This window comes from Odontesthes bonariensis, chromosome 21, assembly GCF_027942865.1.
Source record: "Odontesthes bonariensis isolate fOdoBon6 chromosome 21, fOdoBon6.hap1, whole genome shotgun sequence".
Lineage (NCBI taxonomy): Eukaryota > Metazoa > Chordata > Actinopteri > Atheriniformes > Atherinopsidae > Odontesthes > Odontesthes bonariensis.
Window position 1 is genome coordinate 12,881,925 of NC_134526.1, and position 14,491 is coordinate 12,896,415.

Below are 14,491 nucleotides of genomic sequence, written 5' to 3' on the forward strand. Positions count from 1 at the left end.
CTGTAATGCTACAAACATCTTACCTGTACATCAGCAGCATCTGACTTTGGGTCCACTGCAGCAGATGCCATCGTAACAAATACAAAAATACCCAAAAGGACCCAAACTGAACACTAGATAAGCAGACTGTTACTAATAGAATTTCCTGTGACTGTAGGAGACTCCATTAAACAATTTAAAGCTGAATTGATCTGTGTAAAATGGAAATGATTCCAAGCAATGCTACTCCAAATGCTTGCTTAATATGACACAGTGAAGGGGTTTTAAATAGAGTTCCCAGCATTGAGTATTAACATACTGCTCTTAAGACCCAAGCCAGTGGCCTGTTCCTAATATGACCATCTGTAATCCCAGATGAAAACATAATCCTTAGCATTCAGAGGGATGATCTTTGTAACTGGTAGGCATACACGTTCTTCCTCCTGATCTAATACTTTACTTAAAAGCTCATGTTTGTTCATTTAGAAGCCCCTACATCATCATCATCATGGTGCAAATGCACAAGATCAGCAAAGCTGCCACTGATATGATAGACATACCAGTACAACGTAAAAGATTTTTTTCTTTGTCATGTTCATTTTAGCAGGTGTTGATTTAAGTTGTTGAAATAAGACATTTTCTAACATTTGAGGATTCTCCAGAACACAGGAACAAAACACATTTTGAAACAAATCTTTCTTTTATTGTTTAACTATTTAAGAAACAAAAAAAACCCACCACAAAAGCTCCCAATAATATAATAAAGTACATGGTAATGTGCAGTATTAAATATTTCAAATAATAATAATATTTCATCAAGACAGCAGTTAAGACTCTAGAATAAGCTTTCCCAGATGTGGAAAAAATACACTTAAAGAAAAACCCTTTCTAAACATTACTTCTGACTATTGTAACATACATATATATGTGTGTGTGTGTGTGTGTGTGTGTGTGTGTGTGTGTGTGTGTGTGTGTGTGTGTGTGTGTGTGTGTGCAACCCACTACACTATATTTTCATCATGCATTTGGTGTGAGATGATCATGTTTTCTGAGTGCATAATTAGGCAAAATCACATACATAGTAACAAAAATAAGAATTTGGATGAGAACAGTTGAATAATCAAAGACTATTATATCTACTTCAACATTTTCGTACCATTTAAAATTCGCAGAATGCAGAACCTAATTCAGAACAAACAATAAAAGGGACATTCTACAATAAAATAAAGAATCAAACATTTCCTTCCATGAATACATCTAAGATTTGTCTTTATAATTTACTTCCGATGTCAGACATGCAGTATAGTATACAAGCTACCAACCAAATGAAAGACTGTATCCTTATTCTTTTGTTCTCTTTCCCGCAAAGGGACTAAGATTCAGAACTAGGATCTTGGTCCAGAGTCTTTAAATCGTCAAGGAAGGCTGTTGGAGTCAGGATGTGAGAGGACCCTATTAAAAGGAAAAGTATTTAAATGAAAAAAGAAATTTGAAAGACCCCCTTTTTTTTTTTTTTTCCAAAGACAGATTCAATTAGGACTTCCTCAACAACAACTGCTTACCAATAAGCACGTCCCATTTCCCATCGGTGTCTCGAGTGACTTCGTAAGCAGAGCGCATCTCTGAGTGCGACACCCCACCAATCACAAAAATAATAAGCCGAGGGCCAGAGCGATATTCTGTTGGAGATTTATTCTTGTGCCAGTGTCCAAATCGTGCACTGCTGAAAAAAAGTTAATATAATAATCATTGAGCAACAAGTAACAATGACCTAAATTAGGGCTGCTTGTGTGGAGTCAGTTTTGCCATTCGATAATTATCCATCATTACTAAAAATAGTCTTTTTTGTAATGCTAATCCGTTTCCTAAAGGTCAACAGGTCAAATTAGGCAGGATTTGTGCCATGTCTGGTTTTACACAGCAATGCACCAAATATAGCAATATTTAATGGCATTACTATTATTAACTGCTCCTCTTTAATTCAGCACATTACATCAACAGAAGCAGACAAATGAAGATTATGAGAATAAGGTCCATGGTTTGTAGAAGAACTATCATTGCGACTGGGGGACTGTAGGGCTTTCTAAGTAAAGCTCACTTAGTGTCACCTTTTCAGCTCCAGCTCATTTGGTTTGGCCCAAACTCGCTTTCAGGGATAAAAGCTTTCACTGGAAAACATTACTGCCCTGCTGTGCCACTTATCTTTTTTTTTTTTCCCCCCACAAAAAAAGCTAAATGGTTTGGGGGAAAAAAAAAAAAAAAAAAAAAAGAGATAAAAGCTCCACAAATATGTCCATTAGTAACTTTTTCTTCATGCACATACAAACACAGACAAGTCAACAATGTGTACTTCTAAACAAGTCAACAATGTGTACTTCTAAACTGTTTCCAGGGCCCACCTGACTGCAGTCTGAGTTGTGTTGATTGGCGCTGGGTCAGAGATGAATGGCCACTGTTTCCTGTCCAGCTTGTCGTCGATGGCATTCTGCAAAATAGAAACCCAAATGGTTTAAAACATGAAATGCAACTGAGCGGGTAAACCAACAACATCTGAAATCTCACGTAGGCCTTAACCCATTGAGGCCGGGAAAGCATTGCTGCATTTCTACCTTTAAAGCCGGGGGCGCTGTTGCGTTATTCTACCTTTAAGGCCGGGAAAGCGTACACGTCTTTTTTCATGTATAAGGTTGTTTTGCACCAATTATTGACCTCTGCGCCAATTAAATGCATTATAATAGACACGTGAGAGTGTCATCATGTTCCTTGTGTCATTGTTTTAAAGTTAAGTTACATCGAAAAAAAAAAAAAAAAAAGTTAAGTTTCATCGAACCAAGCATGGAGGACTTTCAGTGGGAAGACATTTCAGACAGGAGTGATTGTGAGGAGTTTCTTGGCTTTGATGATTCTGATGAACGTGCTGACCCAATTGATGGAGATTTATGGCTAGCACATATGTTTGAGGATGACGATAACGGCGAGGATGATTTTGAAGGGTTTGAATGTGGGTGGAAGACTGACAATTACCACCGTAATCGACGGAGAGATTTCAACCGCACACCAGGGGTGAAAGTCGATTTACCTGCAGATGCCACACCGTTGCAGGCATTTAATCATATTTTAACTGAGGAGCTTTGGGCGCATCTCGTTTCCGAGATGAATACAGTGAGCAGGTACTTCAGACTCCAGCTCGAGAAAAGATGGCAAGGTGGTCACACGTAACTGTGCCGGAGATGAAAACGTTTATTGGGATGTGTATGGGCATGGGACTCCTTGTGCTGCCAGTACGAAGAGATTACTGGCGATAAAATAAATAGATAAATAAATAATTTAAATATAAAATTAAATTTGATTTTATTACTGTTTTCTAATTGAAAATAGCGCTGATCCTGCACTTTACTTTTTACATTTTCGTGAAGGTGTATGTAAATAAACTCAATTTCCAAAGAAAGCCACAGGTGTAAGCTCTCAAATACTTTTTGAATTTTGTTTCTATCTGCTACAGAGGCTGAGAAATCAATCATTTAGTAGGCGTTGACACAATTGCTGAATTTCCAGAAAAACTTCAGGTTTTAGGGGGTCTTTCTGAAATCGCCCATAGGTTTTACAGGCATTCTTTTCCAGGCGTCTTAGGCCTAAATGGGTTAATACCTCCATGACGTCCTTGATGGTGGGTGTCCATCTAGAAAGTTGGTATGTACTCTGCAGTCGCTCCTTACGCTCTGGCAGTGTTTTCCCAGCATTGCGACCCTAAAAAAAAAAAAAATTATGCCTTTAACAAATATGCAGGATAGTAGTTTTAGTATAAATCTGAGTTAACTAATTCCAGGAAGTCACCCCAGCTATGATGTTGCAGCCCAGGTTCTGCAGGTTGGTGATAATGTTGCTGCAGTCCTGTATGTTTGCATGCTGGATGAGCTTGGCAAGGTTCTCCTCCGCAATGCCTATGGATGTAAAGCATGTAAACATGCTTACAGCTTCAATAACATTTTGCAAGCTGCTATTCATGATCACACAAAAAACATATTTTATAAAATGAATAGCGTCGAAACATAAAACATTGAGCGACAATAGCAAACCTTTTTTCTTGTGGAAAATGTACAGCAGTATGATACGGATTTTGTCGTAGGAGTTGATGTCATTGTTGAGGAGTACAGGAACAATGCACTTCATAGCATCTTTCAAAGGATCCCCTGCCTCATTTGCTCCCATTGCCAGGTCCTGTGGAAGACATCCATGGTTGAATAATGACTGCTACTGAAATATCAATCATCAACTCACATCAGCTGACAGCCAACAGGCAGACAACTTGCTTCTGTACTTTGTCCTATTCATTCATCTACATCATCTTCCTTGTGACCATGCTATGCCCGTTAACAGTACAAAAATGGATCTATAACTTTGACCTCTTCTCTACAATGCATATAGTTTAAACCACTCTCCAAAAAAGAATAAAAATGTACATGTTTGTTGTCTATGAACTGTCAAGGTAGTTATAAATATTGGCCACTTGGGCTTCTATGCTTAAAATATTGCCTTGAAATTTCCTCTTCATGCAATCCTGGGTGTTAAGTTATCTCCCTAAATACTTCATCTTAGTTTAATGTAGACTTTGGGCTATGCCTTATTAGGGTCAATCAACAGCACCCCTTTGAGAGCAACTGAGAGATGCAACATTGCATACATAAATCTATCCTTGGTTGCTTGTACTATGAACACTTCAACAAATGGCAGCTTAAATAACTGTTGCTGTTTGGATCACACTGTCCATCTTAGAGCCAAAACATGCCCACTGGATTAAAGAGGCAGCTCTCAGCCTTGCTGACAATCCATTAGTGAAGTCGAGTGATTTACTCATACAAAAAGACTCCATTAACACTTGTACCTCATAATGCCACAAGCATGCATAGCTCACAATTTCTTGTGTGCTTCTGACTCATCTCCCACCAGACTAAATGTGTCCAAATACATCACCTCTAGGAGCATGTCTGGCACACACAAACAATTGTGTTTGGCATTGGTCTGGACTGTGGCTTTATCCCAGCCACTTGCAGGTGGAGGGGTTTATACAGTACCATGTGGTCCATGGGTATCAAACATCATTACACTCTCAGTAATGGCATGATAGCATCTTTTGCATTTCTGTTGACATATGGATGTTTATATCTGTTTGCAAGCTTCTTACGTAACATTTTGATCATGATTTTCCATTAAAAAAAGCAACGGACAGTACTGGTCATCATGCATCTGAGCATACCTCTAAGAGGCAATACAATGTCAAGTCGAGGTCACACAGTGCATGGAAATGAGAAATTCTCTAAGATACATAGTGTCATAGTAACAGCTTGAAATTATAGCTGATCCTCTACCATATAGAAGCTACAGATTAGGTATGGGCTGGTGTGAGATTCTGACGGTATGATAACCTTAGGCAAAAATATCACGGTTTGACGGTATTATGATTATAGCTCTAAAATGTGTATTTTGAATGTCTGCATTTAAAAACAAGAAAAATAAAAAAAACTTTTCCATTAGTTATGAAATAGTGTGCTTCAGTGGACACACTTGGGAATTATCTTATTACTTTCAGGATGCAATAATGATATTAATAGATCGGTTTTATTTAGCGCTTTTAATAATACTCAAAGCCACTTCCAGTGAATGAAACAACAGCAAATTCCCCAAAGTTCTTCCAATCTCCATCAACGAGTTCTTGCAGTTGACGTGGGCACTATGTTGTTTCAGTGCAGTGTCGTACAGGTGCTTATACCGCACTTCTTCGCCGAGTCAGGATTGGTCCATCCTGTTAAGATCCTGTTAAGCGTGCTAAGATACAAATTTTGACTGGTGCACGACTACACAGCAACCAAAAAACGGACAGAGGGAAAAGTTCGGGGGGCTCGCCTCCTTCAGCCATCATACAGCCTGCAGAGCTGCCTGCTTGTTACTCACAGCAAGCAGAGGTGCGCGGGGGGTGGGGCACTACACTGCAGCTGCACGCGGCGTGAGGGACCTCCACTTTCTCTCCGACGAGATGCCAAAAAAAAAAAAAAAAAAAAAAAAAAATGCTCATACCGCAGGAACGGTATGACAGAAAATTTTAGTGGTTTTGAAACCATGACTTTTTAATACCGTGGTATACCTTGAAACCGGTAACTGGCCCATGCCTACTACAGATCGATGGGTTATTTTGCTAAGAATGCATAAAGTGAAAGATTCAAAGAGTATATTTGTGTTTATCTAAAACTACCGAAAAACTACCGAAAACCGTGTTATTGAAGTTTGTTTATCTACAAGAGATGTTCCTCTCCATGATCATGTTGTTTAACTAAAACAGCACTGGAACATACTTTTGAAAGAACTGTAACAAACTGCCTGATTTCCATTATACACTCCATACTGACCTGCTCCACTTCACAAAGTTTATCAAGAGAGGCCTTGAATTTCTTCATACAAGCCTCTGCAAGGTGCAAATGAGTAGAGTACTGTAAAGAAATTGCATAGATTCACCGTTAAAAAACAACAAAATCACGGTATCGTACAAATCCTTTTAAACAATATCATTCACAAACGTAGAGGCAAGAATGACAACAGCAATATGACAGAGAAACTGTCACTCAGCAGTATACAGACATATTAACTAGAATGAGGTCCATTTTTGGGTTCACAGAAGCTCAGACTAAGCTAAGCAAAAGGAAACATGCTGGGTCTTTGTCAATGTCCAATTTTCTGAATTTATGTCCCATATATCTTGTCTGATACCAATCAGATATCATCAGAGATGCACCCTAATAAAACGTGCTTAAAATATGAACAAACATGTTATACAACTGAAAAACCATAATCACTAAATAAATATACTAAAATGGCAGCTATCTCATTCTCACTCACCAAACTCAGCTCCTTCTGATACTGCGGCATCTTCTTTAACATCTGAGAGAGATCCTTTATGTTGGCCTGAAATTCAAAACGTTTTATCATAAAATAACAATCCTCATGTTCAACCATGGAAATTTGTACCAACTGGAAAAATGTGGGTTACTGAAATGCACTTACATTGTCAGTGCACATTCTCTTGCTCTCACAGAAGTTGCGAAGGAGCTCTGTCACTTTCCTGTAATGAAGGATTTAGAAAAGACATAGTTACTTTACACAAGCAAATGCTAAATAACATCACTGTGCACCGTGTGGTGGTGACTATATTTCATTATGAAGAAGAAAGGAACATTCACACCATTTCTAAAGCAACTTTCTTACAACAATCTGATAAAGAGCAACATCATGATTAGAACAAGCTGCTTTCATAACATCCATAACGTCATGTCTAACTGCGATGGGACACACAAACTGAGAATCTCAGAACGAGGTAAAAACAACTGACCAGAAGTTGTTCAAATAAAAGAGATGCGGAAGCAAAAAAAAAAAAAAAAAAAACTTACTTTGTTACATCTGCAATGTGCATATGCCTGAGCTGAATCCAGAGCTCGTCATCTTCATCCAACAACACTTCTCTCTCTTTTGAATTTCCAATGCCAGTTGTCTGGTAACTTAATGTTCACAGTCACAAACAGAAGCATTACATGAAGAACAGCACACAAACATGGCAAAGCAAATGAGTATTAACGAACATAAAGTAAGATGTCTACTCACGTATAGATGTCCTGTTTGATATCAAGCAAGTCATAAGCCATTGCTTGGAAGGTCAGCTCATGTAGAATGGGGGAGATAGGATCAAACCCACGATCAACAATCAGCAGCTGAGATCGAGCCTTATCTGGACCCTGAAACAAAAGGAAAGTACATTTTGGATTTCATCTAAAACTAATGAAACATCCGATTTGATTCAATTATTCACAAAACATGTGATCTAGTTTACTGAACATGAGTGTTATACAGCCATTCAGTGTCATGCAGTAAAAGTCACATGAGTTTTTTAAAGGTTCAGTATCACTGCTTAGGTCAATAAAAACAAATACAGATAATGCTTAGATGGAATGACATGTTAATGCACTCGAGATATGTGGGGGCAAAAAGGAAACAGTAATACCTGCCTGTTAAGACCCATCTCAGAAGCAAGGAAAGTGTCAGCTAAGAAAGACAGAAAAGAATAAAAGGAAAAGGGGAAAGTTCCAGCAAAGGATGAGAAAAATAATCCAGAAATAAACCCCAGAAACCAAAGAAATGTCCACCACCTGTGAAGATGAGGAGCTGTAGAATCCCAATCTAACTTTATTTCTCTTACATGGAAAAGTTGTTTTAGCAGAAAAATGCAGAACGAGAATTCACTTCAGCATTTCTGATAAACAGGTGTAGTGAGAGAGCAGAGCATATAAGACTTGGTGTGCGTAGCAGTTCCTAACCTCTCCCATGCTTGGGTTGTCAGCTTTGTGAGCAGTAAGGCGCTGGTAGACCTCTTCAGCCAGTCTAGCATTTTCCTCAGGCCCCCTTAGAAACAAAGTGTTCCATAACTTTGACTGATTTCAGTGGCAAGCTCGTTTAAAAGCACTTTAAAGTAAGGCTTCCATACTTGCGGTATCGAACTGCAGGGTACTCCTTAAGTGTGTCACACAGTGTCGCAATCTGCTCTGCCAGATTTTCCATCATTTTATCTCGACCTTGAACAGGCTTAGAACTGTAGAATGAGGACAAGGACGTTGGGTCATCAAGGGAGAATACCTGCAGGGAAGAGATGGACTGAGCTTTACTTCTGTTTAAAAAATTACATTAACAATAATAAGACTGCACTTCATAAATAAACAAGAAAAAAAACACTAAGAACTGTGTGTACTGTGAGAGGTATCATTTAAAGTGACAAACCTTTAAATAAGAATAACTATAATTCACCTCAGCTGAAAAGACCATTATCTTTTAGCTCCATCTTTTTTAAATCATCACCACTACTTGGAACACTTTGATGTACTATTAGTGATCTCATCAGCTTTGTCTGCAACCTTGGAAAACAGTGGTGAAAATGAAAAGAACTGGATATCCTCTGTCTTGGATATCTGCCTCGTAACAACTCCAAAAAATAAAAAAAATTACTGGCTAGAAGAGCATTTAGCATACATAGGCATTAGGCAGACACTTTTCTGAGGAGGAGTTGGAAACTTAAGAAACAGAAAAAACAATCAGACCAAAAGATAAAGTTCCCACCTGAGATTCGTACGGCAGGAACGCAACATTGATCTCTTTTAAAGTCTTGACAACCTTGGCCACTCTGGATCTCCCAATCTCAGCAAAGAGACCATCAGGACAGGCTTTAGAAAGAAAGAATCATAGCTTTTCTTACTTTTTCTCTATATTTTCTAACTTCTGTGTATCCAAAAATAGCTTTGTTATTTTTCCGATATCAATAAATGTTTCCATCTTACTGTCAGTGAAGAAGATGTGTGCTGCTTTGTAAGTGAAAGCTGCATCCTTGAAGTCCTTTATGAGAGCACTAACTGACTGTAATTGAAAACATTTTGTTTAAAATATTTGGAATAGGAGAACAATCTCATTAAACACATATAATCCCAACAGAGACAGAAGCAGCTGTGGGAAAAAGAACAGACCTTCTCCATCGGCGTGATCAAATAAATGGCCTCCAAGCTGGAGATGGGCTCCCTGCGTTTATTGATGTCTTCCACAACTAGAAAGCAGAAAAGAAAAGACAAAAAAAACAACAACAAACAAACAAAAAAACTAGGTTAACAAGGACATCTTTTTCCCCTCTAAGAGGAACAACTGATATGTGAAAGAGGCTATAATCTCATTCTGTTCTTGTTTTAACTCTGTAGAATGTCTGTAAAAATATAACAATAGTGTGGTAAAAGCACAAAATAAAAGGTATTCTTTTAAGAAAAAGCTGGACTATTTTTTGCTTTGAATAGACAGCATCTTCATCTTAATGTTAAGTCACTGACTGCAGATACTGCAGCTATGCAACCATTAAGGTTGTTCACCTATCCATATACACAGGAAAGAACATGGATGAGTATTTTGTGTGTGTGCAACACTGTTGTTAATTTCCAGCTACTAAAATCTCAGCATATACTATAAATGTTGCCATAACAGTTGAGTTTGAGTTCTTATCTCATGCTCCACATGACAAGATCATCTGCAAACTTACTAGTGACCCCCTCTGCCAAAATGTCAGACATCTTGCAGCAAGAGGACAGAATGCGCATGCTCATGTGATCCACAATTAAAACCTAAAGAAAGATACAAAATAAACTGGGGTCATGAATGAAGTCAATGTAAAAACCAAACAAAAAACTGATTTCTCAGTTGTTACTGGACAACTATTACCTTCCATTCTCCATCCTTCTTCACACTCTTGATGACCCCATTGAGAATTTCTGTAAACGTGAAGGAAATTAATTTTTTTTATATATATATATATATATATATATATATATAAGGTTAAATATATACATACAACATTTAATCTTTGAGGAAACATTGGGAAGTTGGATAAAAACAGGAAGAATTTTACCACTGACTCCAGAGCAATGCTGTTTCAAAGATAAAAGTAACCAAGTAGTAATATTTCATGTGATACGTGTATGATTCACACTTTAGGTGTTCAGTCATAACTTATTTACGTTATGATTGTGCGTATTGTGAAAGGTATGAATTAGGGTGATAAACCTTCAAATAAGCACAACCTCCTTATTTACTTTGAGTAAAAAGTACAAAGGTTTTACAAGTATAGCTCACCCTTAAGAGTAAGATATAACTTGCACAGCAAAAGTCATTAAAAATGTTTCTGCTAAGCTTTTTTTGGTGAAAATACATATTTAAAAAAAAAATCTGGATGAGCTTTACCAAACCAAAGTAATGCCTGGGATAAGACCTCAAAGTCTAAGAGAAGATGTCTTGGGTGCAGAGCAGAAACAAAACGGAGAAAAAGGAGGAGGGAGTTTACACCATTTCTTCCCTTGATCATAATGGGAAGTGTCAGATTACTGGCAGATAAAATGGACGAGCTTGGCGCCCTGATGACAAACATGAGTGTCAGGAAGACAATATTATTTTTTTTACTGAAACCAACACCTAAGTTTTAAGACTATGTGGGCAGAAAGTGACTGCAGACAGAGAGATGGAGGCATTTCGTTGCTTGTTAACAACAAGTGGTGCTATCCTGGACATGTCACTGAGACCGGGTGTCTCTGCGTTGGCTGTGAATTCCTGTTATCTGTAAATTCTTGTCGTCTACAGACAAGATAACACCTGTGTTAGCCGTCAACGTTGTGTGTGACATCATGAGCTAAGTTGTTGACAAGCAACAAAAACAACATGGCGATCTCTAAACTTTTTTACCACACCTCAACTTTGGTGTGAGGTGTTCATCAATTGATTTATTTATTTCTTTTTTTCCTTTGTTATCCAATTATGAGAATAGCATATCTTTAACAATATTTTATACAACAGCAATATATAATTTCCCTTCTGGGATTCATAAAGTTTTACTGAAATTATTTTAATTTAGTTCATAATGTGTGGCATAGCTGACAGTGTCTAAAGAATACATATAAGGATAAATTTTAAGTTTTTTCTTGAGGATTATAGTTTGAATTACTGTAAGGAGATAAAGGGTGAGAGAAATACCAAAATGAAGTGTAGAAAATATAATGATAAAAAGTTACAAGTAAGTTATGTCTCTTTAACTAACTGAATCAGACAACCGGAACTTTTCAGAGAGAAACACATATTTAGCATTTGCATTTACAAACTCGGCTGAACGCAACTTCCTTGTATTTTGCTCTTGAGAGATAAAGTGCACAAAGCTCAGACAAAAGCACAGGTATTTTAGTGGCACATGGCTGTAAGCATGTCCCTGGCACACTGCCACTGTTTAGTGAAATGTCCAAAACGTCTTAAAAATCTAACAAACCTTCAGACTATGACATATCTTGCACAGCAAAAGTAATTATAAATTTAGACTTACTATTGTTAAGGATGCAATATCAGCTAAACAGTTTCCTTGGGAAAACCCTGAAATGTTAGTTGTCTAAAGCCTACCCGTCAGTGTCTTTTTAAAATTCACAGAAGAAAGGAGTGTGGGAAGAGAAAAAAGAAATAAGAATTACACCAACGCAGGGTGAGGTCCTGTACTCTACTTTGTTTTTTAACCTTATCAAAAACAACAGCAACACATATACAAACACAACACTGATACAAAGCTTATATTAGTATAAGTTAAAATAATTATCTGGTTATCAGAATATCACAGAAACCATAGGATGGTATTCTCGTGCTCTTGTTAACTTGTACTTCAATCACTAGATAATGAACTCTTAAAATACTACTTGATGCTGGTGTGGTTACGGACTATATGATGGACATTCTGATTCATGATTGTTGAGACAAAGGAAACTTAAAAAATAAATAGATCTTAAGAACTAAGAAGAAGATAAACGTGTGTGTTGACTTTTAAGAAGAAGAGTGTTTGCAAGCATCAGCTCACAAACCATAATACATGGCCAATGTTGTCATTACTTCTCTCTTTTAGGACTCCTCAAGCCCTGTCATATAAATTCACAATTTAGAGTTGGATTTTTTTTCTAAATAAGTGAACCAACCATGTCCAAAGCCCTCGCAAAAATAAAAGTAATTACATGGATAGAGTTTAGAGTTCCCACTTGGGGATTATAGATCTAATTTATAAAAAGGTCACGCTTCACTGTACAAAAAACAAATGTTAGCAATCTCATACGTCTCATACCCATGGTACACGGAAAAGATGCAATCTAAGTGCTGACTTTCGCAACTTTGTTTTGTTGAGAGTTGAAACAATTCATTTCAATCGTATTGTGGAGTACCAACGATTGATTATACGTACTACTGAATAACATGCTTCCTCTCTTTAGAGCTTTTTTTAATTATAAATATTGGGGTTTCTAACCAGAGATCATCTACACTAGTGTGACTGAGTGATGCCATGGTCACTTAATAAAAGATGCGAGCCACTTAAGTTAAAAGGCTGAGTAACAAAGGGTGACACTTTAATTTTAAAACCTTTAATGTGTCAGCTGATCATGTCCATCTCTCGCAAAATTGCTGAACTTCCTTTTACATGAGCTAGCAAGCATTAGCCTTCAACCTGAGCTGTCACAACATTTTCACCCAGTGACGTCGTTTTTGTTTTATTTACAAGTCTGTAAAGAGTCACAAAACCAAACCGCAATTCCGTGCAACAGATACAAACAGATGCGATCAAACAATAATACGTTTAGGGTTTTTTTGTGGTTTGCTGAGGAAAAACATTATTTCATTCGGTTACGTTAGCATTTTAATCAGGAGTGAAGCAGGAAGAAACAGTTGGTCCACCAAAGATCACAACACGGCTTTTGTGTTGGAAGTTGATCGTCATTTTGTAAATTTGCGACAAAATAAACCCCAACAAATTGCTTATGTATTCAATCCGCGATAAACAAATGAAATCGGATCAATTTCGATAAATTTGTCACTTACTTTCTCCGACTACCGCCTTCAGCCCACTCGGTGCCATCTTGACAGGAGTTTGCGGGAAAGTCAGTCACTTCCTCATGGTTCAACCACACAGCTTTTGTAAGTGCAACATCGCCCCCTATTGTCAGTTATAGGCATTACAAAACTCCCATGGCCTTTTCAATTTTTTGTCATAAATCATCGACTGAATAACAAATATATGGTGAATATAAATATACAACAATTATATGTCATGACCTCAACCAAAGGCTAATTGGACGCACTACAACTACTATATATTGACATATAGATTGACATTATCACTTGGCTTCCATCACGTGTCTCAAGGGGGATGGTATTTAGGCTATCAGTTTATCACATATTATTCAAAAGAAAAATGTGTATAATGTAGTTTAGGTCTGACTTTCAGTATTAATGAGAGATGTGAAAAAGAACAGTAGCAAGAAAGAAATACTCTCTTGCTTCAGGCTAGAAATGGACAGACATCCAAATGGCTCCTCAAGGGCAACTCTAAGCCAAATATATTTGAGGGTGTCATCTGAAGAGCTGTGGGAAACGTTTCAGCACATCATCGTAATGAAATGTTCAGAGATGGCTCAGAGGATTGGTTGTTGTAACGACATATCCACGATTTAAAGGCCTTGGGACAAGGCAAGCACAGTCCTTCAGATATATTCACACTGATTGGATTACTGTGCTGATATGAAGTAGGTTGCAGTGTCTTTTTCCATGTGGGGTGCCATATTATTTACAAACTCTATTCACAAAAACATGACAACAACTGTTACCTCTTAAAACAAAATGCAACCAAGACGTGTGTAGTAAATCAATCATCTAATAAGAGACATACCAGTGTGGGGGCTTGTCATGAATATCAAACTACTGAAAGAGAAGTAAGTTAGTCATTCATACTGGGGCTTTTTATAAAAGAATTTTCCAGGTCCTGTAGATACTCCCTTGAAATATCAGCATTAAGCAGTAACATGGTGGTCTAATCAACACAAGGATAAAAATGTGGGTAAATTGGAACTGCATAATACCTTTATAGAACCTTATTCAG

General features: G+C 37.5%; 1 protein-coding gene across 2 annotated transcripts; it reads right to left on the minus strand.

Annotated features, from left to right (window-relative positions):
* Positions 1-660: 660 nt before the first annotated feature.
* Positions 661-14,484, minus strand: stxbp2 (syntaxin binding protein 2). 2 transcript variants are annotated; one of them, XM_075454312.1, is made up of 19 exons: positions 13,435-14,484; positions 10,267-10,316; positions 10,088-10,169; positions 9,531-9,607; positions 9,348-9,423; positions 9,130-9,233; positions 8,504-8,652; positions 8,337-8,421; positions 7,627-7,757; positions 7,416-7,523; positions 7,033-7,090; positions 6,868-6,933; positions 6,381-6,461; positions 4,056-4,197; positions 3,814-3,920; positions 3,628-3,726; positions 2,379-2,464; positions 1,542-1,699; positions 661-1,431 (listed from the first exon to the last, which is right to left on the minus strand). In XM_075454312.1, the coding sequence occupies exons 1-19, from the start codon at positions 13,469-13,471 to the stop codon at positions 1,352-1,354; spliced, it is 1,776 nt and encodes a 591-aa protein (XP_075310427.1). In that variant the 5' UTR covers positions 13,472-14,484; the 3' UTR covers positions 661-1,351. The 2 variants fall into 2 exon arrangements, with proteins under 2 accessions (XP_075310427.1, XP_075310426.1); XM_075454311.1 differs by having other exon boundaries at positions 1,542-1,702.
* Between the last annotated feature and the right edge of the window lie 7 nt (positions 14,485-14,491).